General features: G+C 42.4%; 1 protein-coding gene across 8 annotated transcripts in view; it reads left to right on the top strand.

The window, feature by feature from the left end:
* The window catches only part of DOCK10 (dedicator of cytokinesis 10), a 289,663-nt gene that overhangs the window by 47,902 nt on the left and 215,967 nt on the right, over positions 1 to 25,794 (top strand). For 6 of the 8 annotated variants that reach the window (XM_057551339.1, XM_057551335.1, XM_057551334.1 and 3 more), the window contains exon 1: positions 24,388 to 24,556. The exons of the other annotated variants lie outside the window; for them this stretch is intronic. In XM_057551339.1, the coding sequence (XP_057407322.1) occupies positions 24,395 to 24,556 (162 nt within the window). In that variant the 5' untranslated portion in view covers positions 24,388 to 24,394. Of the gene's footprint in view, positions 1 to 24,387; positions 24,557 to 25,794 lie in introns of those variants that run through there. 8 annotated transcript variants of the gene reach the window in all.

Here is a 25,794-nt window from a genome sequence, read left to right as displayed (position 1 = left end):
GACATGATCATACGGTTTTTCTCCTTCAGTTTGTTAATATGGTGTATCACATTGATTGATTTGCGTATATTGAAGAATCCTTGCATTCCTGAGATAAACCCCACTTGATCATGGTGCATGTTCCTTTTCATGTGCTGTTGGATTCTGTTTGCTAATATTTTGTTGAGGATTTTTGCATTTATTTTCATCAGTGATATTGGTCTGTAGTTTTCTTTTTTTGTGACATCCTTGTCTGGTTTTGGAATCAGGGTGATGGTCACGTAGAATTAGTTTAGGGATGTTCCTTCCTCTGCTATATTTTGGAAGAGTTTGAGAAGGATAGGTGTTAACTCTTCTCTAAATGTTTGATAGAATTCGCCTGTGAAGCCATCTGGTCCTGGGCTTTTGTTTGTTGGAAGATTTTTAATCACAGTCTCAATTTCAGTGCTTGTGATTGGTCTGTTTATATTATGTATTTCTCCCTCGTTCAGTCTCAGGAGGTGGTGCTTTTCTAAGAATTTGTCCATTTCTTCCAGGTTGTCCATTTTATTGGCATATAGTTGCTTGCAGTAATCTCTCATGATCCTTTATATTTCTGCAGTTGTTACTTCTCTTTTTTCATTTCTAATTCTATTGATTTCTGTTTTCTCCCTTTTTTCTTGATGAGTCTAGCTAGTGGTTTATCAATTTTGTTTATCCCCTCAAAGCACCAGCTTTTAGTTTTATTGATCTTAGCTATTGTTTCCTTCATTTCTTTTTCATTTATTTCTGATCTGGTTTTTATGATTTCTTTCCTTCTGCTAACTTTGGGGTTTTTCTTTTGTTCTTCTTTCTCTAATTGCTTCAGGTGTAAGGTTAGGTTGTTTATTTGAGATGTTTCTTGTTTCTTGAGGTAAGATTGTATTGTTATAAAGTTCCCTCTTAGAACTGCTTTTACTGCATCTCATAGGTTTTGGGTCATCGTGTTTTCATTGTCATTTGTTTCTAGGTATTTTTTGATATCCTCTTTGATTTCTTCAGTGATCACTTGGCTATTTAGTAGTGTATTGTTTAACTTCCATGTATTTGTATTTTTCACAGATTTTTTCCTGTAATTGATATCTAGTCTCATAGCGTTGTGGTCAGAAATGATACTTGATACTATTTCAATTTTCTTAAATTTACCAAGGCTTGATTTGTGACTCAGGATATGATGTATCCTCAAGAATGTTCCATGAGCACTTGAGAAGAAAGTGTATTCTGTTGTTTTTGGATGGACTGTCCTATAAATATCAATTAAGTCCATCATGTTTAATGTATCATTTAAAGCTTTTGTTTCCTTATTTATTTTCATTTTGGATGATCTGTCCATTGGTGAAAGTGCGGTGTTAAAGTCTCCTACTATGATTGTGTTACTGTCGATTTCCCCTTTTATGGCTGTTAGTATTTACCTTATGTATTGAGGTGCTCCTATATTGGGTGCATAAATATTTACAATTGTTATGTCTTCTTCTTGGATTGATCCCTTGATCATTGTGCAGTGTCCTTCTTTGTCTCTTGTAATAGTCTTTTTTTAAAGTCTATTTTGTCTGATATGAGAATTGCTACTCCAGCTTTCTTTTGATTTCCATTTGCATGGAATATCTTTTTCCATCCCCTCACTTTCCGTCTGTATGTGTCCCTTGGTCTGAAGTGTGTCTCTTGTAGACAGCATATATGTGGGTCTTGTTTTTGTATCCATTCAGCCAGTCTATGTCTTTTGGTAGGAGCATTTAATCCATTTACATTTAAGGTAGTTATTGATATGTGTGTTCCTATTACCATTTTCTTAATTGTTTTGGGTTTGTTATTGTCGGTGTTTTCCTTCTCTTGTGTTTCCTGCCTAGAGAAGTTCCTCTAGCATTTGTTGTAAAGCTGGTTTGGTGGTGCTTAATTCTCTTAGCTTTTGCTTATCTGTAAAACTTCTAATTTCTCCATTGAATCTGAATGAGATCCTTGCTGGGTAGAATAATCTTGGTTGTAGGTTTTTCTCTTTCATCACTTTAAATATATCCTGCCAGTCCCTTCTGGCTTGCAGAGTTTCTGCTGAAAGATCAGCTGTTAACCTCATGGGGATTCTCTTATGTTATTTGTTGCTTTTCCCTTGCTGCTTTCAATATTTTTTCTTTGTATTTAATTTTTGATAGTTTGATTAATATGTGTCTTGGCATGTTTCTCCTTGGATTTATCCTGTATGGGACTCTCTGTGCTTCCTGGACTTGACTATTTCCTTTCCCATATTAGGGAAGTTTTCAACTATAATCTCTTCAAATATTTTCTCAGTCCCTTTTTTTTTCTCTTCTTCTTCTCGGACCCCTATAATTCAAATATTGGTGCGTTTAATGTTGTCCCAGAGGTCTCTGAGACTGTCCTCAATTCTTCTCATTCTTTTTTCTTTATTCTGCTCTGCCTTAGTTATTTCCACTATTTTATCTTCCAGATCACTTATCCCTTCTTCTGCCTCAGTTATTCTGCTACTGATTCCTTCTAGAGAATTTTTAATTTCACTTATTGTGCTGTTCATCATTGTTTGTATGCTCTTTAGTTCTTTTAGTTCCTTGTTAAGTGTTTCTTGTATTTTCTCCATTCTATTTCCAAGATTTTAGATCATCTTTACTATCATTACTCTGAATTCTTTTTCAGGTAGACTGCCTATTTCCTCTTCATTTGTTTGGTCTGGTGGGTTTTTACCTTGATCCTTCATCTGCTGTGTATTTCTCTGTCTTCTCATTTTGCTTAACTTACTGTGTTGGGGTCTCCTTTTCACAGGCTGGAGGTTTGTAGTTCATGTTGTTTTTGGTGTCTGCCCCCAGTGGGTAAGGTTGGTTCAGTGGGTTGTGTAGGCTTCCTGGTGGAGGGGACTGGTGCCTGTATTCTGGTGGATGAGGCTGGATCTTGTCTTTCTGGTGGGCAGGACCGCATACAGTGGTGTGTTTTGGGGTGTCTGTGAACTTATGATTTTAGGCGTCCTCTCTACTAATGGGTGGGGTTGTGTTCCTGTCTTGCTGGTTGTTTGGCATAGGGTGTCCAGCATTGTAACTTGCTGGTTGTTGAGTGGAGCTGGGTCTTTGCATTGAGGTGGAGATCTCTGAGAGAGCTGCCGCCATTTGATATTACATGGGGCCAGGAGGTCTCTGGTGGACCAATGTCCTGAACTCTGCTCTCCCACCTCAGAGGCCCAGGCTTGACACCAGGCTGGAGCACCAAGACCCTGTCAGCCACATGGCTCAGAAGAAAAGGGAGAAAAAAAAGAAAGAAAGATAGAAAAATAAAATAAAACAAAGTTATTAAAATAAAAAGTAAAAAATATATTATTAAAAATTAAAAAAAGAGAGCAACCAAACCAAAAAACAAATCCAGCAATGATAACAAGCACTAAAAATTAGACTAAAAAGATAAATAAATAAACAAACAAAAATGGACAGACAGAACCCTAGGACAAATGGTAAAAGCAAAGCTATACAGATAAAATCACACAAAGAAGCATACACATACACACTAACAAAAGGAGAAAAAGGAAAAAAAATATGTATATTAAAAAAAAAGGAAGAGAGCAACCAAATCAATAAACAAATCTATCAATGATAATAAGCTCTAAATACTAAACTAAGATAAACATAAAACCAGAAACAAATTAGATACAGAAAGCAAATCCCAACTCTACAGTTACTCCCAAAGTCCACCGCCTCAATTTTGGGATGATTTGTTGTGTATTCAGGGATTCCACAGATGCAGGGTACATCAGTTTGATTGTGTAGATTTAATCCGGTGCTCCTGAGGCTGCTGGGAGAGATTTCCCTTTCTCTTCTTTGTTCACACAGCTCCTGGGGTTCAGCTTTGGATTTGGCCCCGCCTCTTCGTGTAGGTCACCTGAGGGCGTCTGTTCTTCTATCAGATAGGACAGGGTTAAAGGAGCAGCTGATTCGGGGGCTCTGGCTCACTCAGGCCGGGGGGAGGGAGGGGTACGGAATGTGGGGCAAGCCTGCGGCGGCAGAGGCCAGCATGACATTGCATCAGCCTGAGGCGCACCGTGTGTTCTCCCCGGGAAGTTGTCCCTGGATCATGGGACCCTGACAGTGGCAGGCTGCACAGGCTCCCGGGAGGGGAGGTGTGGAGAGTGACCTGTGGTTGCACACAGGCTTCTTGGTGGCTGCAGCAGCAGCCTTAGGGTTTCATGCTGTCTCTGGTGTCTGTGCTGATAGCCGCCACGGCTAGCGCTTGTCTCTGGAGCTCCTTTAGGTGGTGCTCTGAATCCCCTCTCCTCGTGCACCCCGAAACAATGGTCTCTTGCCTCTTTGGCAGCTCCAGACTTTTTCCCAGACTCCCTCCTGGCTAGCCGTGGCGCACTAGCCCCCTTCAGGCTGTGTTCACACAGCCAACCCCAGTCCTCTCCCTGGGATCTGACCTCTGAAGCCCGAGCCTCAGCTCCCAGCCCCTGCCCACCCCAGCGGGTGAGCAGTCAAGCCTCTCAGACTGGTGATTGCTGGTCGGCAACGATCCTCTGTGCGGGCATCTCTCTGCTTTGCCCTCTGTACCCCTGTTCCTGCGCTCTCCTCTCTGCCTCTGAAGCTTCCCCCCCACGCCCACCCCCCATCTCCGCCAGTGAAAGGGTTTCCTAGTGTGTGGAAACTTTTCCTCCTTCACAGGTCCCTCCCAGAGATGCAGGTCCCATCCCTATTCTTTTGTCTCTGTTTTTTCTTTTTTCTTTTTTCTTTTTCCCTACCAGGGTACGTGGGGAGTTTCTTGCCTTTTGGGAGGTCTGAGGTCTTCTGCCAGCGTTCAGTAGGTGTTCTGTAGGAGCAGTTCCTCCTGTAGATGTATTTTTGATGTATTTGTGGGGAGGACGGTGATCTCCACATCTTACTCCTCCACCGTCTTGAAGCTCTCTCCCTGGTATTTTCTTTTTAATTCTCTTTCAATACTTCTGATTACACCAAGGATAAAAAGTCTCAGTTTAGTGTTGTTTTCCTTACCACCTGCCTAACATTTGCTGTTCTACCACTTTTTACAAAGAGGTAGTGGGTTTGGACTTAAACTTTGGGAGGCAACAGTATTGAACTAGAATTGAATCAGAACATTTATTTAATTTTGCCCTTGTAGTTTAAAATTACTTTATTCTAATTTTGGCAACAGATATTGCCAAATATTCTGTTAATGGTCAATTTAAAATAAGTTTATGGAAAGAAATTAAGTCATTGATTCAAAGGGTTTTGTTAGGTATATGAGCAGGTGATTCAACCATTTGGCAAAAATAAAGATGGTGGTACCTGAGTAACTAATATTCAATCAGCACTGCTCTAGTAAAGGTCCAGCTGGAATTGCCAGACCTTTGCATGTTTTAAAGACTTTTTCCTCCACTGAATTCACCAGTTATTGAAATCATGTTCTTGTGTCACTGAGAGCTGGCCTGGTGGCATTTGGAGAATGGAATGCTGTTAGATGTTCTCCATGTGGGGGGACAGCTATGGTGGCCTATTCTCCTTGGAGCATAAAATCATTGCTTTGACTAGTAGACACTTGTAGTTTTTTTGTGGTGCTGTCCTCCTCTGGTGTAAGGTAATAATTCTATCTCTTGAAAAAAAGTTTTTTCTAAAGAGAACATGAGATCCCATTTCTCAATTCACTTCTGAACTGATTCTAATATATCTAATGACCTCTTTTCTAAAATTAGTTTCATGAAGGGCTTGATTGATTTCAGGCTCTTTATAGATTGAATTTAATGTTCATTCTCCATTGTATTATTGCCCAGCATGCTTAAAGATGATTATATATATGATTAGAGAAATAAAGCAAGGCCAGGATTGCTACTTTGGGGGCCAAGTGTAGAGCGGCTTTATCCCTGAGTCGGGAAGCAGGGCCACACGTGGACTGAACTGCTGATGAACAGACCCTAATGGCTCTTTTAATGCAAACAATTGATTCTGAAGGCAGGAAGCTGCTGGAAAGGCTGCCCTGAAACTCTGCATCAACACTCTCATCATTCTTGGTTTTTTCTTAGGAAAACAAATGCTTTCTAGACTGTTAAACCAGGCCTGTGGCTTTATGCTTAAAGCCCAGATTTTTGAGTCAGAAAGATAAGTTCAAACATGGCTCTACCATATATTAATGCTAGCCATGTGGCCCTGGGAAGTTATTTGACCTCTCTGAGCTTCAGGTTTCTCAACTTTAAAATAGGGATGCATTAGTGTCCCAGGGCTACCATAACCAATTACCACAAATGGGCAGCTTACAACACCAGACATTTCTCACAGGCCAGGAGTAGTCAGCATATCTAGTAGTCAGCAGGTCTGTCCTCCCTCTGAAGGTTCTCAGGGCAGATCTTTCCTTGCTTCTTTCAGTTTCTGGTGGCTCCAGGCATTCCTTGGCTTGTGGCTGCAAAAACCTCCAATCCCTGATCCATCTTCACATTGCCTTCTCTTCTTTTTGTGTCTTCCCCTCTTCTGTCTTTTATAAGGACACTTATCAGTTGATTTAGGACCCACACAGATAATCCAAGGTGATCTCATCTTAAAATCCTTAACTTAATTACATCTGCGAAAGAAGAGTCTTTTCCCAAATAAGGTTACATTTGCCAGTTCCAGGGATTAGGATGTGGACGTATCTTTTTGAACACCACATTAAACCCACTACAAGAGATAATCATATGCTTACATCACAGATTAAATAAGAAAATGCTAAGTGAATAAGACATGTTCAAGAAATGTTAGTTGTCATCAGTTTTAGGATTATCAAATAACTGCTTGGTTTTGTCATTCTAATATTTACTTTCCATAGACTTACCAAACTTAACAGTGGGCTCTGTTATGATTAGACCTGAGGAGCAGATATAAATCTCTAGTTGCCTTTGAACATTTCACAGGAAAAAACCTGGCTTTTCTCCCCAAAGTGGCTTGGAAGTCATTGACCTTATATTATCAGGATAAATGCATATCATAGAACTTTAAAGACAATATTTCTTGTAGTTTTAGCAGAGAAGGAAGGTCATCAGGGATCAAGGATGCTAATGAAATACCATTGACGCCACTCCATAAAATTTGGAATAGGACTGCTTTTAGATAAAACATTTTATTTGAAACTAAAATAAACAGAGAGTGTGTCTGTGCTTTGGATATGTGTTTTTTGAACAAAAGGTTCATCTGATTAAACGTGAAGTCAACGAAATCAGTAAAGCATGACTTCAGGATTGTGTGTCTTTACTCTGATTCTAATTGAGAGCGTTGCACTGCCAGAGATAATTCTGCTGCTAAGATCCATCTTCTGGTGGAATGGTGGAACAAAGGCCCACCTCCCACCCTCAGAAAGCTCAAACTGTCCTTGAGGATATTTACTCCAAATTCCAACTCCAAACTGTAACTGTAACCTCCTGAAATTCCTTTCCATTCTTAATTAGAGATGCCATTTGTCACCTTCTAAAACTTTCCCTGCTCGTTCGTGGGTTCTTACCTGTCCACCTCAGGGCAGTCTGCACTGATATTGTTCGTACCGACTCTTCAGTGTGTTCTGAGCATCTGACAACACTCTAAGCCCTTCCTGGGAGCTGTGGGTAATGAGAGGCTATCTCCTGATTCCTTTCCTTCTGCATATGTGGATGCATCTTTCTGTCTGCCTAAGCCGATGACCAACTCCTTGAGGCGTGGCCCAGCTGTTGTCACACTGTGATAAGCAGTCACTAAAACACTTCCTGTATCTCAGTCTACTCGCCAGTTAAAGAGAGCTGAACAGTTGACCAAATCTCAGCCACTAAGGCCAAAGAAGTAAATGGAAGTAATTCTCTTTCACGTCTGTCAATAAAGGGCCCTAAGAAGAAGCAGATTTATTTCTGCGTAAACTCATTGAGAAAGCTTTGCGTGTGGTTATCGTTATTGTTATTATTGCAGTTCCTGGTCAGAGCTCACCTTTATTCATTGTACCACTTATGGATGAAACTTGAAGAAACGATGCTGAGGATGACACTTTGGTCATATAGAGCAATAGGGCAAAGAGGATGTTTGCACTTGAGGCCTCTTCTCACAGTGGACACCAGGGGGCAGTGCTTATAGGAAGAGATTTCAGCCTCAGGCCGAGAAGTGCATCCGTCTGCATAAGTGGGATGCCTTCAAGAGGGGCACAGCAGTTCATGATTGAAACCCTTTTCCGCACTTTACTTCCCAAACGTCACTTAACCATCCTTCATAATGCCGCTTCAATCTTTTAGCTTCTAAAGAAACCATATCTAACTGTCCTGGCCGAATTAACTGCCCCTCTCTGACCTTCCATAGTATTGGGTTGGCCAAAAAGTTCATTCGGGGTCTTCATCGGTTACAGAAAAACCCGAATGAGCTTTTTGGCCAACCCAATACTTTGAATACAACTCGATTTTAGGCGCTTTGTTGTATACCGTTGCACACCTCTGGTAAGCCCTGCCCGTGGCTTACCAGCATCCCCAGCACCTGCTCTTGCCTTCTGCATACCTGTTGCTAAATACATATACCCTGAAAGGTTGCCGAAACGACTACTATTATTACTTCTACTATTATTAGCTAACCAGTAACTTTAAAGCTAATCATTTAAAAATGCTGTTAAGACTCACAGACTTAGAGAACAAACTTATGGTTACCAGACGGGAAGGGTGGGTGGAAGAGATAGTTAGGGAGTTTGGGATTGACATGTACACACTGCCATATTTAAAATGGATGGCAACCAGGGTCCTGTTGTGTAGCCCAGGGCACTCTGCTCAATATTATGTAACAACCTAAACGGGAAAAGAATTTGTACAAGAATAGATACATATATATGTATAATTGAATCACTTTGCCATACACCCGAAACTAACACAACATTGTTAATCAACTATACTCCAATATAAAATAAAAAGTTAAAAAAAATTTTAAAAATAAAAATGCTGATAAGATGCCACTTCTCATAATAATCTTTGGCTCCCCACTGCTGGCAGGAAACAGCACTAAACCGGTTCAGTAGGTTAACTCCTTCAGTGCCAAATTAACACATCACTTTCTAGTAACTGCTTTTCTTTCTAGGAACAGCTAGAGCATTGTTCCGAAGCCCCCTTCTCTAAAGGAAATGCAGAGAGGCCATGGCTGGCACGTGGACTCACATTCCAGTCCCTTCATCCTGCCCTACTTTTGGCAAAGACACCCTCCAGTTGTGGTGACTGTGTTGAAATTCTGTTGGCCTCCTAGCAGAATTGGCGGTATTACTTTCCATGAGCTGTGAAGAGGAAGTGCTCAAAGCAAAACAGTTTAAAAGTGGGCTTGGTCACTCTAAAAAATACATCTGTTTTTTTTTTAAGTGGGGAGGAGGAAAGAGGGGTTGCTAATCAATGGGTATGAAGTTCAGTTCTGTAAGGTGAGTAGGTTCTCAAGATTTGCTGTACTGCATTGTGCCCATAGGTAACAATACCGTACTGTGCACTTAAACATTAATTAGAAGGGTAGATCTCATGTTGAGCGTTCTTACCAAAATAAAGAATAAAGAAGAGAGAGGAGGAATAAAGTGGGGTGTTTCTTGCCCTGTTAAAGCATTTACCTTTTGGTCTTCCGTACACGGAAAGCACAATTCCATTCATGACTGTAATAAACAGAATATATATTTCCAGACACTAAGAGTTCCTCAGAGGTCATGATTCTTTCCTTGTGTTTTTAGAAACCAGACCCACGAACCATTAGAAACTGCAGCAATGAGACTGAAGCATGACCTGTGAAGCTAGTAATTGTGTGTGTGTGTATGTGTGTGTGTATAGCTTAAGTGATCCCAGAACTTTTTTATAAATAATAGGACATAATTTTTGTAGCTTCAGAAGACTCACCATGCATCAGTTCCTTGGGGCCAGCAGTATTTTTGCATATAAATTGTATGATATGAAAAGCCACATTTTCTTACCCTTTGATAGACCGTAGTTTTCTAATTTAAGGTCATTTGCCAATTTAACAGTAACTGCATCAGCACCTTGTGACGCCAAGCAGGATGCGTTCTGAAGAGCCATCAGAGGAAACTTGTTACATCACACATAATAAAGCTTTCACTCCATCGCTGAGTTTTTCCAAGCACTTGGCATGCAATAAAATAAATTCTAATATTTACTGCTGAGTATTGTCAGGTTGTAACTGTCAGGTTGGAGACCTGGGAAAAGTTGCTTCTTTGGGCTTAATTTTTCTCCTCTGAAATTATGGACATTACACCAGGCAGTGCTCATTTTAGGCTAGAGAATCCTAAACATCATTATGGTATTTACGGGTAAGCTTTTCCTAAGAGGAAATCATATTTTATTTGAGACTGACATCAGAATGTGAGCCCCGAGGGGCAAGAGCTCTCATGTCCGTGTTCACTGCTCTGTCGCCTGAGCCTGGGACAGTACCTGGCACAGACCCACCTTTAGTGAATATTCATTAAATGGAGAAAACTTCTTCCTTTCCTTTCTTCCCTCCCTCCCTTCCTTCCTTTCTTCTTTCCATGCTTATTAGGAAGGAAAGGAGGGAGGGAGGAAGGAAAGTTGACATATTAACACCTCATTAAGCTGAACCTGCTCCCTGGGATAACCATGTAGAAGCAACCTTGAAGGTGTGCATGTGAAATTTCATGCTATGAGTGATATTTCAAGAACAGTTTTGTAAGGGAAAAAGTCCATTGAAGGATGTTAACAGTCTTTTTTCCATCTAGAAATCGCATGGCTGGGCTGACTGGTGACCCTTTGGTGAAGAGAGTTCAATGAAGTGAGTGCCAGGGGGGTTAAGAATGAATGGGAAAAGAGGAAGGAAAGAAATAGGGCCTTTAGATGATGCTTTCCAGTTGTTTGCCTGTGTGGGAAGGCGAGAGAGTGCGGTAGCCGTAGAAATTTCAGGGTTGAAAGAGGTTTTATTTTAGTTTGTTTATATAGTATGTGGGAGAAGCTTTCATGCTGCTGAGGGGAAGGAGCCAGTAGAGGGGGAGGGGAATGATGGATGGAGAAAGATGCTGGCGAGTGCACAGAGATGGTCCTTGCTTCTGATGCTAGGGAGAATGTAGGCAGGATGTGAGTAAACATTTTAAAACAACAACAATAATACAAATAACACCAAGGTGCTGAGCCAAGTAAAACCAGATGCTTCCGAATGATTTTAGTAAGTTCGTTTACCACTTGTTCATTCATTTTCATTCATCTGCTCGTGCTGACTCACAGACAAGCAGTAAGAGAAGCAAAATATTAAGAAAATACATAGAAAACTTATAGCTCATGTAACATGTAACTCTAATTGGAAATTGGAAATAGATTGCCATTTATTTTTTGATTGCCATTTTTAAATCATCAATGTCTGGCTCTTGGAATACCATGAGATTGCAAGTAATAAGAACTAGAGCTGGGGTTGGGTGGCTCTAGGAATTGAAACATGCAACTATGTTCACAAGTCCCTGGGAGATCTGAGGGTACAGACCTTCACAGATTTTGGAACCTATATTGGGGGAAACACAAGAGATAGCTGGAGAGACACGTGTTTGTTCCACAGAATGTTGTTCATATCCCCAAGCCTACACGCCCACATCCCGCTTGCTCTTCTGGAGCCCCCTTGGGTTCTCCACTCTCTTTTGGACCCCGGTCTTGCCTCTGGGAATGTGTCTCCAGATCTAAAATCCTCTCATGGCTTTGGATCACATTGCATGTCTGGTAATGGCTCTCTTTCTGGATTCTACTCTGGTCCTCCTTGGCTTGCTGGGAGTTCTGGACTTCAATTCTCGGGCTCACTGTTCTTGAGATTAGCCACCTGCGTCATCACGCCTGGGTTTCACGTGTATTCCCAACACAGGCTACTGTCGGATTCCTGTCCTCCTGTCCTCCATCAGCAGCGCCTGTGAGCTGGACTTGTTGCCCGTTGCACATGGATGACCGTGAAGAAGGAGGCAGCAAAGATTACCCCAAAGTCTGAGGAACAATGAATGGCACAGCCATTAAAACCAAGAGGACCACTACTACATATAAAATAGATAATCAACAAGGGCCTACTGTATAGTGCGGGGAACTCTACTCAACATTCTGTAATAACCTATATGGGAAAAGAATCTGAAATAGAATGGATATATGTATATGTATAACTGATTCACTTTGCTGTACACCTGAAACCAACACATTGTGAATCAACAATACTCTAATATAAAATAAAAAATAAAATTAAAAATAAAAACAGGACAGTTGCAAGGCAGAGGTGACTCAGAAACAAAGCTCAAAGGCAATGTTGAACTTGGCAGGGCACAGAATATCTAGATGGAAATGTGGAAATAGGCCTTTGGGGGGTTGGAGTAGATTCTGAAGGTAGAAGTGAGGATTTAGGGATCCCAGGTATAGAGGAAATCTGGTTCTTGGGAGACCACATGAACGCTAAGTTGGAACTCTTTTCTTTCCTTCTCCTGCCCCTAAGCTCAGTCGGCATGACTAATGAAGCCTCAGACCTTGTTCCTACCCCTCCTCCAGCCTGATGTCTGGAGCCCACAGCCCCTGCCAGCCTGAAATTTACTCTCCTTGCAAGCCAGCCACCTCCATGAAGAACCAACATCGAAAGCTGCTCAGCACTTGTTGTCATGCTGTTCAAACTGGACCCCTCGACCCTTAAGTCCTGCTCATGTTACTAACATTTATTGACACTATTATACCAAACACCCGCCGAAATGATTTCACATGGATTACCTTATCTGATTTTTTTTTACCTTATTTGATTTTCATAGCAATCATACACGTTAGAAATTATTACCAAGGTGACCGTGCATCCGATTTTGTCTGTGCATAGCCCCTATTTATGCCTAATGTCTTGGCATCACTATTAATAGCACCCTCTAAAAGGGTCCTGGTTTGGACGGTCAATTATATGGCCACTGTAACTGTTACCACACTTACTTTCCTCAGTTTACAGATGAGACACCGAGACGTGAAGTCCCTTATCCATCGTCACATTGATGATCCATGGCGGAGCCAGGACTCGGACTCTGGCATCAGACCCCACATGCCAGCCTGTAAACCACTGTGTTCTGATTCATGTTTACCGGTCCCCTTAAGTTTTGATGGATGCCTTGTCTTTAGGATTTATTTGCTGCTGACTTAGTTATGATATTCTGTGTCGCACCGGGCAGCTTATCCTCTTTCGCCCCCATCCCCACCCCTGGTGACCACCAGGTCCCACTGCATCTGACCCCCAGCTGTAGCGTGAGCTTTTACCATGTGCGGCTGGAATGGAGAGGAGAGAGATGGGGTGCTTGCTGGAGTGGGTAGAAGACTTAAGAGAAATTTATTTTAAGGGCTGGAAGATGTGAGCAGTTTGGTACAAAAGACTTGAGCAAGAATTTTATTGAAGGAGAAATGGTTAAGCCAAGTAATGGCCCAGCCTTTTATTTCTATGGGACAACTTACCCATTGACTCAAATGATCCCACAATCAATTCCAGTGAAACAGATAGTATCAATTACAAAACTGGCTAAAAGGCCCTAAGAACAACTACGCCACGTACAAGTGCACCTCATCTAAACAGACTTGGGTTTTGTCAAAATTGAATTTTGAAAATCAATAGTGTCCTTTTCATGCTAAAGCAAGTTGATGGCCACAGGTGTGAGCAATGCATACTTAAAAACCTTCCCTCATATGCAATACCTTTTCCTGAAAAAAAAAAAAAAAAAAAACACCAAAAAAAGTTGAAAATGCAGCCATGGTCACTTTCCACATCCTGAAAATGATGAATTTACTAAGATTCGCGCAGTTAACCATGTTTTCATCACCAGTGTACCAACGTGCACTTCCTGTCATAACTAAAAGTAGTATTCCAAGGGCCCTCCCGATCACACACCATCTCTCACACAGAGTTTGTCACAGGTGGGTAGGTCCACCTTTGCACGGAAATAGGTAGAAATCTGAAACCACGGCTGTACATCAATACCAGGTGATGTGACCTTGTAGCACCGTTCCAAAGCAGCTGTTAACATATCACGTATGTACTTTTACATGCATTATCTCTATTAATTCTCACAGCAGTCCTCTGAGGTGGGTCTGAAAGTGAGGAAGAGTTACGTGAGTTGCTGAAGATTTTCAAGCTAGGAAGACACAGACCGGACTTTCAAAACCAGGCTGAAGGTCTGCAGAGTCCTCCACACCCAGCACATATACTAGACAGTACTGCCTCTGATGACAAGTTAAACTTGCTTCCTAAGCTTATAGCCCCATTACCTCCTACAAAGGTGGTCATCATATAAATTGTTAGGCTATTCCTTTCAAAAGAAATTTGATGTATTAAATGAATTACAAAGTGATCTGAAACGCTACATCCTTATTCATAGATGTGTAGTGATAGACTGCTTTAAAAGCCAAAATATGTTCATAGGAAATTCCTTCTCTTCATCCCTTGGTTGGGTGCACATTAAATCTTTATTAAGATTTGCACTGAGATAGTTGGCATTGCCTTTGAGGAATGTCATAGAATCCTATCCTGATCACACATATACTTCTAAAGACCTAAGGGCACACAGGCAGTTGAACTTGGGAAATTCTTGTATGGCCAGGTTTCAGGGTTTTTCAGAGTAGAAGCATAGCAGCGTGGAGGCTGGGATCTCAGCCTCACGGAATCCAGCGGCCCTGAGGAAAATCGCCATTGGCACTGGGGCTTTGTTCTCTGGCAGCTCGGCCACCTGCCGGGCTGCTTCCGGCTCCAATAAGGACTGTGTAGTCTAGGCTGATGTTAAGCTGGCCGCAGGCTGGGCAGGGCTTTTGTAGCCCCCTCCTCCGTGCAGGGCAGGGCTCCTGTGTCCTCGTTGGGTAGGGGTCAGCGTGGGCGAAGGGGAGGGAGGGAGAGACTTTCCCGTAGTCAGAATTCAGTTCCCTGAAATGTGTCTTCCTCCTGTTCCTTTCTGCTCCTGAATAGAAAACAGGATGACAATACTTTGCCTAAAGGGTAAACATGAACATCCTGTATTCTGTCTTGCATTCTTCTCTTCTAAAATGCTGCGAGCCCAGAGATTTCTCCTGCTAGAGCAGGTTTTCTGTTTCTCCATGACTCCTAATGTCACCCAGCAGTGAGAGGCACTCTGCCTCACTTGGTGTGTAGCTGTCAGCTCTGGAAGTCCCCGAGTTGAGTTCATAAATAGCAAAGGCTCTCTATTTATGGGGTCCTTACTCCGTCCCAGGCACGGTGTTGAGTGTGTTAAGTGCTTCATTTGGATTATCTCACTTACTCCTCATCATATAAGGTAGGGATACACCGTCATCACCCCCATTTCACTGAAACGGAAACGAAGTTCAAAAGGTTGTTTGCTCAGGGTCACAAATACAGGTAGTGACAAACTCAGATCTGTGGGACACCAAAATGATCATACCTCTGGAGAAAAGCCAACCAAGTCTTAACCGTTACCATCCCATCAGCTTGCTCCCACTTCATAGGGCGTCGCTGTGTACGTATTAGAGCTCATTGTGGTGATTATTCTGGCTATTGGGGTGGATCAGGGTAGGGAGCAGGTAGGATAAAGTCCTGCTGGCTTCTGACTTGGCAAACGACTTGATCACCAAAAAAAGGAAATGGGTTTAGTTGGACCTCCATCCACTACATCATTTCCAATGTTTTCCTCTTCCCCCTCACTCTTCAGAGTGCTTCTACCTCTTTTTCAACACTGCTTGCGATTCACTATAGCCTTTTAAAAAAATATTGGCAGGGGGAATGTGGGAGATAGCAGCAACAACTCTTTCTATCTCCCCCTCTTTTGTTTGTGTGTTTACATGTGACTGACCCCAAAGCCCAGACATGTGTTATTGGTCTTTGTGAATCCACAGTTGGAGAAAACTTTTAGACCCCAGACGTAGAAGGAACCTGAGATTATCTATTCTAACTCTCTAACTTTATGGACAAGCAAACTTAGATCCAGAGAGAGAGAAGTAACAAGGACTGTCTGAAGTCTTAATTAGTGTCGGAGCCCAAACCCCATCCACTGCTGTTCCCATCACATCCCACTGGAATGCAGGGTACCCAAGTCACCCTGCAGAACTGCAGTAGCTTCATTTGTCAGTAGCAGAAACTGGAGATAATAGGAACACAAACTTGAAGAATGCACATCCTGTAGTTTAGGGTTTAAAGAGAAGCTGAACGTTATCTTATCAAGTTAATCTTTTGAATATAGCTCCGCCCCTCCTACTCCTGCTGGGTTTAAACCTTGCTTTGTCCTCGTTTCCTTTCAACAGCCTGAGCTGGGTGCTTTGCACCAATTCTAAAATTATATGTTGGGCTGCTCCCCTGAGTCCTGGCAAAGGATGTAGAGTTGAGATTTGCTCAGGTTGACACCATCCTTTTCAGCTCTCGAATTGGTTTGGAAAGCACATTTGTAAATGACTTAAAAGACTGCCATTTTCATGTTTGGAAAGCAATTCATGATTATTGTAAATGAGGTTTAACTTGGAATGTTTAGGACGTGGGTGGCTAATTCCTGCCACAATTCAAAGGGGGTAAGAAATGAACACAGAAAATAAAATAGAACAAGTACTGAAAGTACAGTTAATAGCTCATTGATCCAGCCTCAGCTGAGAACATTTTTTACATAGATAACTTGTGAAGATCACAAAATTGACCCCATTTAATCAAAAACTTTTAAAAACTAAAAGCAGTCGCTGGTGGAAGTTTATCTCGAATGTTTCACAGGTTTCTCTTCCTTCTGAAGCTGTCGCCACTGGACATAATTTGACTTTTCCTGATGCATCAGTGTCATTATTGTGAGCTCTCATTATTGTCCTGGACTAAAACACTGTACAGTTTACGACCTTTATGATGTTTATAGCCCCAGATACTAGGGATACTGATTTCCTTTATTTTTGTCAGTCTATTTTGTCAGCCCTTCCTTTTGTGGGTTCTTGTACCTTTAAGTTAGTTGGACTCAGGCATGTACCCTGGGCTCACTAGCTGGTGAAAAGGAGCCAAGGACGCTTCCTGCCTCACCTCACTCTTGACCTTGCCAATTCATTCTAGTGCCAAGGCTCTCTCTTTTGTTTGTGTGTTTACATGTGACTGTATTAGTGTTGAACCTTGACTTACAGGACTGTTACTTACCCTCTTTGGCACTTTCTTGGAATAATAATGATAATAAACATAATAGTTTTATTAATAATGCAGGTAAAAGAGTGATAAGATCTACCATCTATGCCAGTGTTTTCTACATAACATGTCTTTTGTTATAATAGCTCTGCAAAAGAGGTCATCTTAGTTCCGTTGTAAAATTGAGGAAAATCAGGTTCAGAGGATTCAGACTTTGAATCACTTCCCAGGTACCAAGCTAGAACCACGAACCTTCATCTCTGCCCCAGATGCACAGTCCGCAACCCCATCTAGTGGCGTGGGTCTCGGTAGCCCTCTGGTTTAATTGCTGGGACCACCGCAACCCTCTGAAGAAGCAAGAGGCTGTCAGCACTCCATCCCTCAGCAGGGACATCCTTCCAGTTCTAAGTGGCTGGGCCCTATTCCCACTGGACCAAGGCAAGTCAGAATCATAGTGCTTCTCTGGTCAAAGTCTGTTGCAAGCTTAGTTCAGCAGCCTCTTTGGAATCCTGTCGAAGGTGGCTGTAAATGGTAAATATACGAAGACCCCTCCTCTAAACCACTCCTGTAAGCTTCCCAGATTAATGAATCGGGTGCTGTCTCTTTCTGGCCCTGCAGAGGTTGTTTCTCTTGCTTCCCGGGGCTTGGCTGTGATCAGAATAGTTGAGGTTGCAAAATGAGTGCCCTCTGGGTAAGTGAGGTATTATTATATTATTTCAAATGTGTTTATTCATGGAAAAGGACCGGGAAGGGGTTATGGAACTTGTCTCATGTTACCATGGGAGCTAACTTCAAAGCACGGAGGAGGCATGCCCAATACCCCCATTCCTCCATCACCCAGGGAACATCATGTGTCACTCAACAAGGAAGAGTCCAGAGATTTTTTTAAAATACCACTTGTAAAAGGGACAGGGGAAAAGCAAGCAATGATTGAAATCCTTAGACCTTCTCTCTTCTAGTAATAACCAACTCGCATGTATTGAATACTTACTTACCATGAGTCTGGCCCTGTGCCAGGCACTGACATGGTGATTAGATCCTCATGAGTACTCATTCATCTAACAGATGATGAAACTGATGTTTAAAATTTTTGCTGTAAGTCACAAAGGTAGCAAGTATCTCAACAGGGATTTAAATTTGGCAATCTGCTTCCTGAGCCTTTGCCATACTGCTACACTATACCGTCTTCTACTAAGAATAAGAAAGATTTATTCTGACCTGACAAGAGTTCAGTCAAACATAGAAGCCTGAGAAAGGTAAGGTATGATATTAATGGAGCATTGACCTTATGCACGCATTCTGCAGGAATCTGCTGATGAGGAAGCCACCCTAGAGAGGGATGCAGGATCATTTTCTGATGCATCTGAATGTACCAACCAAAGAGTAATCTGCTTTGAAGCCGGACTGGTGCCAAAAGGAGGGAAATGAAGAGAAAGAAGAGCTTGGCAGCAGCACCTGGATTTCTTAAATGAACGAACAGTGTGCCTGTTTCCAAAGTGATTAACTGTACAACTCAATAAATGTCAGCAAGTGCGAAAGATGCCTGTAAAGAGGAGGCCACTATAATTAAGTGAAAATGAAGAGAGAGAAGCTGAAAGAAGGGAACTCTACGAATCACAGATGGGGAAAAAGAGGTCACGGTTACTATCAAAATAGACTTCAGTCCCAAGCTCTTGAGTAGGAGTAGCACCAGGAGAGGCAAAGATGCAAGTTGATAAAGAGCAACTGGGCCTCAGGGAGAGTCACTTCGCTGGGTTGTGTTTTCCACTTTTTAGCTAAGAAAGCACGGATCGAGTCCCTCCTATCCATTTAATTGAGTTTATATACCTGAGGGGACTTACCCATCTGGAAACAGACAAGTTAAAAGATTCACTCTAATCCCTGCCCTGGGAAAGTGGCCAGGTCCGTGACCTGGTTTTATTCAGCTTGGGGTTAAAGCCCCAGTTGCTTTTAATCTATGAGGGTTCTCCTCCTTTGGGGTCACTTTCACTTGGGAACAATTGCTGAGCCTCTGGAAAATTTGCAAAGCAGCCCAGCAGGATTCAGACCTTGAGGGTGATAATGCTGAGGAAAAGGAGAAGTTTGTTTTCATTACATATTGATTGATTGATTCACTCCACAAAGCACTGAGTTCCCATGGAAAGGCTGTGCTCCAACTTAAAGAAGTGGGTGGAAGTTTCTACCTTGATCTCCAGTTTCTTTCCATCATGCAACTCTGTGTAGAATAGTGCTGGTGGTGAAGGAGGGGGCAACAAAGACTGGGGGAAGTTCCACTCCACCAACTTCAGTGTCCCCACCAAATTCTCATGCTGGCCCAGAAAAGCAGGTGGCTGGTCCCCTGTGAACAGCAAGGTGTTCAGGCTGTCAGCTTCCAATGGATTCCAGGGGAAGTGGCAGCAGGCTTCTTCCTGGAGCCATGTCCAGGCTCAAAGGGTGTCCTAGGGTGATGGCTTCATTCTTGTTGGACCCAGAGTAGCCTCTTGGGGCTTTTCGGTGTTAACCAGCATCTTTGTATGTAAGGACAGATGTTGCATCAAGGAGTTACAAAGCAAGCCAATCACAATTCCGTATTCGAACTGTGTGCTTTCAGAGCCAGTTTCGACAGGTGAGTCATTCCTGCCAATGAATGCTTCACATAGTAAACACAACACATCTTTTAAAAAATTATCTTATCAAATTCATTACATTTTCAAATGTTTTAAAATGCAATTTAAATTATCACCCCAAACAGCTTGCTAACACTACTAGCTGCCTTCTGAAACTGATCCAAGGAGACATCACAAATTTTCCTCTGAAGGACAAACCAGCTCTCACAGGGGATGTTCCAGGGTTGCATCCCTCCACCTTGCCATGTGCCAAATGTTTTTCTGGTATAAATCCACCTTTGGAAGATACAAGGTTTACTTGGCATATATTTGGCTTTCAGAATTGGTTTTAAAAAGCTTAGACCCTGTGGCCAGACCAGCTCAATTCAAATTCTGGCTCTGCCACTTAAATAGCTGTGAGTCTAGGAGCAAGTCACTTAATTTCTCTGTGCCTCGGTTTCCTCAACTGTAAAATGGGGGTGATCAGAGCACGACCTCATAATGGAGATATAAATGAATCAGTATGTGTAAATATTAAGGAGAACTGTGCCTGGCACATAAGAAGTGCTATGGAAGGGCTTGCTTTATTATAAGTATCATTATTGTTATTACTATTATTATTACTCACTGAGCATCTACCGCATGGTTACACAGGGCCTAGAGTGAACGAAGCACAATCCGAGCTCTTAGGGAGAGGGGATGACAGCTCTTAAAACTGAAATCCATCGGAATGTAATTTCAGCTTGTGTGTTAGGAAGGAAGCCCACAGGGTGCAGTAATAAGGACTGAGCTTCCTTATTACCTCGGGCTGTGAGACAAGGTCTGTCAGGGGGAGACTTCTCGGGGGCAGTGTCATGTTTAAGCAGAACCTGGAGGCTTTGGGGAGGAGACCGAGCTTTCACTCTCCCCATCAGCAGAGGTAGTCTCACGCTTGCTCAGTGAATGATGATTATGGGCCAGGCTCTCTGTTGGTCTTTTTATTTATTTATTTGGTTGCACCGGGTCTTAATTGCGGCAGGCGGGCTCCTTAGTTGCAGCTTGCCGGCTCCTTAGTTGTGGCATGAGAACTCTTAGTTGCAGCATGCATGTGGGGTCTAGTTCCCTGACCAGGGATTGAACCGAGGCCCCCTGCATTGGGAGCGTGGAGTCTTAACCACTGCGCCATGGGGAAGTCCCTCTCTATTGGTCTTTTCAGGTACTCTCCTTCCGCCGACATCCTGACAGGTGTAAAGGATTATCTCCATGTCACAGCGGAGATAATCCGCTTGATAATACTCTCAAGGCTCAGAGAGGTTAAACGACTTGCTCGAGATCACACAGCTTATGGGTGGCAGAGGCTCGACTGAGCAGGAGTGTGTCTGACTCTGCAGCTCACGGGGAGCCTTTCTACTGCCTTCTGCTGCCGCCTCTTCCTCCAGGCTGCCACCGGGATCAGTTAGACTTGGACCGTGTTGCTCAGTACATGCACTGTCAGTTCCTCTATGAATAAATCCAAATATAAGGAGGGTTCTACTTAGTTTGGGTAGCCTGAGTGCTCTGTCCTCCAGCTCTGGGAACAGGGAGAAAAGTCCTAGAGGCCCCCTTCTTCACTAGGTTCAGACTGATACCTGACTCTCAGCTCTCAAGCTGACAGGTGTGCCCATTGCCATCTTTTCTTCAGAGTGTGTGTGAGCCAGGCGGGCAGGCTGTAGACGTGCCCACCTCCACCGGCCAAGGGGAGCTGACACCTGGGCTACTTATTCTGGAATCGTTTGCCCTTCTGCAGAGAGCTACTGTGCTCTAAAGTTCTGTCTGCTGGGGTGAGGGATAGGGTCCATTAGCTACTCTCTCACACCCAGTGCCTACTTTCCTCGAGCTTGGAGGCCCCCTCCAGGGCTCTGTTGAGAACTGTGGCTCCTCTTTCCACGGCCTTCTCCTGCCCTGGAAGTTGTTATTCATCCTTCATTTTTGGTTATTGATCAATGTGACCATATTCACTTTTCATCTTTCAGAGAAACTCTGAAAACTCTCATCTGCTCGAAGATCCATCCCGCCCCCAACTTTCTCACTGTAATTAATATATTCCCTTTTATGCTGCTTTGTGGTCATTTCACTTGGACTTTGGGAAGAAGGGAAGGAAACATGTGTACTTCATTTCTCAATTACAGTATTTACATCTGAATGCATGTTCGTTTTCTAAGATAACATACTGCTATCAGCAATAGTGTTGGGTGCACATTTAATGCTTGAAGGCCAAATTAATGATTCATTTTATTAATACTTCAAAGAAAATGGCAGACACCTGTGGGGAGTTGATTCTTCCTTTTTTAATATTTCCTGTGTGTCAACATCTACGCCAAACGTGAGGGAAAAAAGGTCCCTTATCTCTGTGGGTTGATTTCTATCTCTTCCTCCACCCTACCGCACCTCCAGCTTAATTTACTATTTCAAACTTAGAGCTCAGAATCCAATCCCTTTCTTGCAATTTTGCTGCATGTTTGAAAATTTTCATAAGAAAACGTTGGACTGCATGTCCACCTGTTATTCTCTGGTTTTCATCCTTCCGGTCTCTTGTCCATTGGGTAACTGTAGTGTGTAATGAATTCGCAAGAAACTAATTCTTGGAGGTTCCCTTTCCTTGGTGATGGAAGTTAAGAGAGAGAGAGAGAGACAGAGAATTTTGAGACTCCGTCCATAATAGCAGTCCATCAATAACAGGGATGAATTCCTCAGAGGCAGAACAGGGATCGATGAATAGAGCAGGACTCTAATAGCTAGAAAGCACATCATTTGTTTCCCCCAAAGACTTTGGCATCTGCCAAAACATCTGACTCCAAAAGCCACCCCAGAGGTTAGCCAGACTTAGCGAGAGGTGGCTAGGAAGGAATTTGGGATGCGAACTGCCTCTTCCCTGCCAAGCCCATGGTGTGCAACTGAGGGATCCACCTCCCCTTTCCTGTTCCCCACAGGAGCTGCTGGAGTGTTGAAGCACCTCCAGTCAGTGCCTTGCTGCATTCGAGCTATTCGGTCATGAGCAGATGACCAGAACCCGAGGGGATGGTTGGAGAGCGATAGGTCGTGAGCTATGGGAGTGGGTGGACAGGGCGTGAGCACCGACATCCAGGGAGCCCCGAGGAGCAATCCTGCTGGAAAAGACACATTCATAATCATGGCAACCCACTCCGTGCTTTGTCTCTGGTGGACACCATTTATATAGATATTCAATACACAAGCCAGACGGGCTAAACTGTAACCTCTCTTCTGTAAATGCCCTAGTTGTTTGGAGTAAAAAAATGGTTTAGATTAGCACCCGGGAACTCTGACAAAGGTCCGGAGGGGGTTCAGGGACTTGCCAGCATCATTAGCATTTTTTTTCTTCTTTTTCCAGCCGCACTAAAATATGTTTGCTCAAAACATAGGGAGATGAAAAACTACTGGCAGCCAGTACCTCTTAAAGGAAAACAAAATGTTTTACTTCTCTGGCAAACATACCAATTAAAACGAGGCTGTGTTGTGACAGATTACGGAGCAATGAATGCCTAATTCAGCCTTCTGCTAGATACTTCTGTGAAAGCCACTTTACTGGGGTCACACCTTAGAGCCAAACAAACCTCCAAACTTCCTGCAACACCCTCTGCTCTGCGGAGCCCAGAAACCAAAGAGAACATTTTTGAATCTCCGAGAGTCACACCAAAAGGATTAGCTAAACAGAAAGATCTCGACATTGAAAAATCCTACTGGGGATTTCATAGTTTCTTCATTTGTAAGCAAAATCTATTTTCCACGAGATATTTTTGGTGCAAGCATCCCCTGCTGTCCTATTCTCTTAGAGTATACCATTAGATCCTGAGGCCAGTCCAAGCAGGTCACGTGACTTCTAAGCATTTCTCCGGTTCCCTCCTAAGTGACTAGTCTCACAGGAGTCAGGGAATACTAGACTCTTAACTACCAAAGACCTCAAAGTCCTTCCTGAAGCCTTGAATTCTTATTGATAGGATGTGAAAATGCTGTACAGCTGCTTTTTCTAAGAGGTCAGCTCGGCGGAGCTCCCTGCCTGACCTCAGTAATAGAGATATTTTCAGCCCTGCAAGCCGCCTGTGTAAATATAAAAATGTATTAGGCTGCAGAACTGCGTGTGTGGGAACAGAACAAGCATGCTATTGAGAGGAAATCACAGGGGGAACACTGGTGTCACTCACATGGGTTTGGTTAATGCGTGCATACTTTTGATAAATCGTTTTGATTCAGCGGACTGCATGTTTCAGATGAGCCCATTTCATTTCTGGAACTTACGAGCTCTGATAAGTAAAACCCCAGTCACTTAGTAAGGTGTCTAATAAAATTCACTTCTGGAAGTTTTAACATTTTAAAACCATCATGTCACTCTTTGTATGCCACTCATTTGCCTTAGAAAAAAAATGTTAGTGTGAAGTCAATTTTTCAGTTGTTTAATGTGAAAAAGAGTGATTTGTTTGAGTGTCTGAGAGGGAAAGATATATTTACTCAGACCTCTGAAACTAGAATGGAAGGAGTTTCCTGTAATGAACAGGAGACATGCTCTTGAAATGAACTGAGAAACGCTCTCTGAGCGAAATGCTCTAATATCCCTGAGTGTGTTCAGTTTCAGTGGATCAAATCTTTCCCATCTCTGCATCCAAGCTATTTGGCAGCGATCAGATGATCAGAGCTCAAGAAAGTGATTGGAGAGTGAGCTGGCTGCAGCTGCAATGTAGGCTGTTTTCAGGGACAAGGAGCCACTGTTTTTCAAACATAGCATCAACATAGAAGTTATTTTGTGGGCTCCAGGATGCAGCGATGGGCTGCTCTGCCAGCATTGTTCTGCTTCAAGCTTTTCGTTCTGTGGTCCAGAGGAGCTGTCCACACATTTGTAGACGACGCCAGGAGGAACCATCCCATGAAATTTTGCCTCTGGAAAGTGACGATGAAATGAGTAGACCCAGAACCCTCATCATAATGGTATGGTATCTGTGGCAAAGCAGCCTCCGTTGATTAAACTGTTACTATAGAAATGAGGTTGTCATTCGAGGTTTTGGGTTTTCAGCTTTCGATAAAGAAATGTGTGACCTAGACTTTACTACTGTGCTTTCCTGTTTGGGGAAAATCTTTCAAAACTGTTTCATGTATTATTCAAAGAACTGGTTTTCTTTCTCTTAGATTGGTCATGAAAATGTGCAGTTTATTGGTCTATGAGAAACTGTCTTCTGCCTAACATTTTGTATGCTGTTCTTAACTTTTGTGCAGAAACAGAAAATTTTGAAGTCTCGTTTAATTAAGTGGATTTTATTTTATAACTCAAATTTGAAAGTAGAGCCCCAGATAGATATTTTTATATCACACGTAACCCATCAAGTTGTGTAAATGTTGGTAGTTAGATCTCTAACTTCAAAGTATTTGAGGCCTTTATTTCTGACGCTGCAATGGAAATGCCTTTCCAAAATGCTTAACTTACGCATAAAATCAGAATGAAGGTTTTGAGAATTTTGTGGAATGCATGGTGTTTTAATTAGAAAGCTGTTTCTTGCCACTTGTCAAATTACATTTTTGTCTGTGCGTTAATTATAATAGTGTTACTCCTTCTTTGTGTATCTGTTTGATCAGCAAGAATAAAGTAGAGGTCAGAGTCTTTCCTTACTTTAGGTTCAGGGAGAGATATGCTTAGTCACTGAATTTCAATGTTGGGATGGAAGTAGTGTGCTAAAGTTTCCAAAATTGGGGAGGCGTTGAAGTCTGCGTGGTTTCAGCACAATCGACTTTTTTCTCTTAGATTTCAATGTTCAGATATCAAGGATGCAGTAAATAATGAATGATAAATACCTGTTACACTAAAAGTTTTTAAATGAAAGTCATTTGGCTTGGGCTGTGCCTTTGAGTGACAGAATACTAAGCTATAAAATTCTATGCCAGTTTCTCCAACAAATCAATATCTGGTTTTCAAAAGGGCAATACTGTTCTTCAACTGTTGGGCTATGATTATCTCTAAGAGGAAACACTTAGTGGGAATATTTTCATACTCATTTTCTCATAAGTTTTCACAAATTAAATTTAAAAGGATTTGAGACATTTGTGCTCCAAGTTTAACTCTTAATAGCAGTAACACATTCTATAGCTATGTGTATTACTCATGGCATCTCAGTCATTAAAACAGTGTTCCTAATTTTACTAATTAGACTATAAAATTTTGCAGCTAGAAATTT

Source organism: Balaenoptera acutorostrata, chromosome 8 (genome assembly GCF_949987535.1).
Source record: "Balaenoptera acutorostrata chromosome 8, mBalAcu1.1, whole genome shotgun sequence".
Taxonomy (NCBI): domain Eukaryota; kingdom Metazoa; phylum Chordata; class Mammalia; order Artiodactyla; family Balaenopteridae; genus Balaenoptera; species Balaenoptera acutorostrata.
Note: the sequence above shows the minus strand (reverse complement) of the source record. Positions and strands in the feature narration are given on the sequence as shown.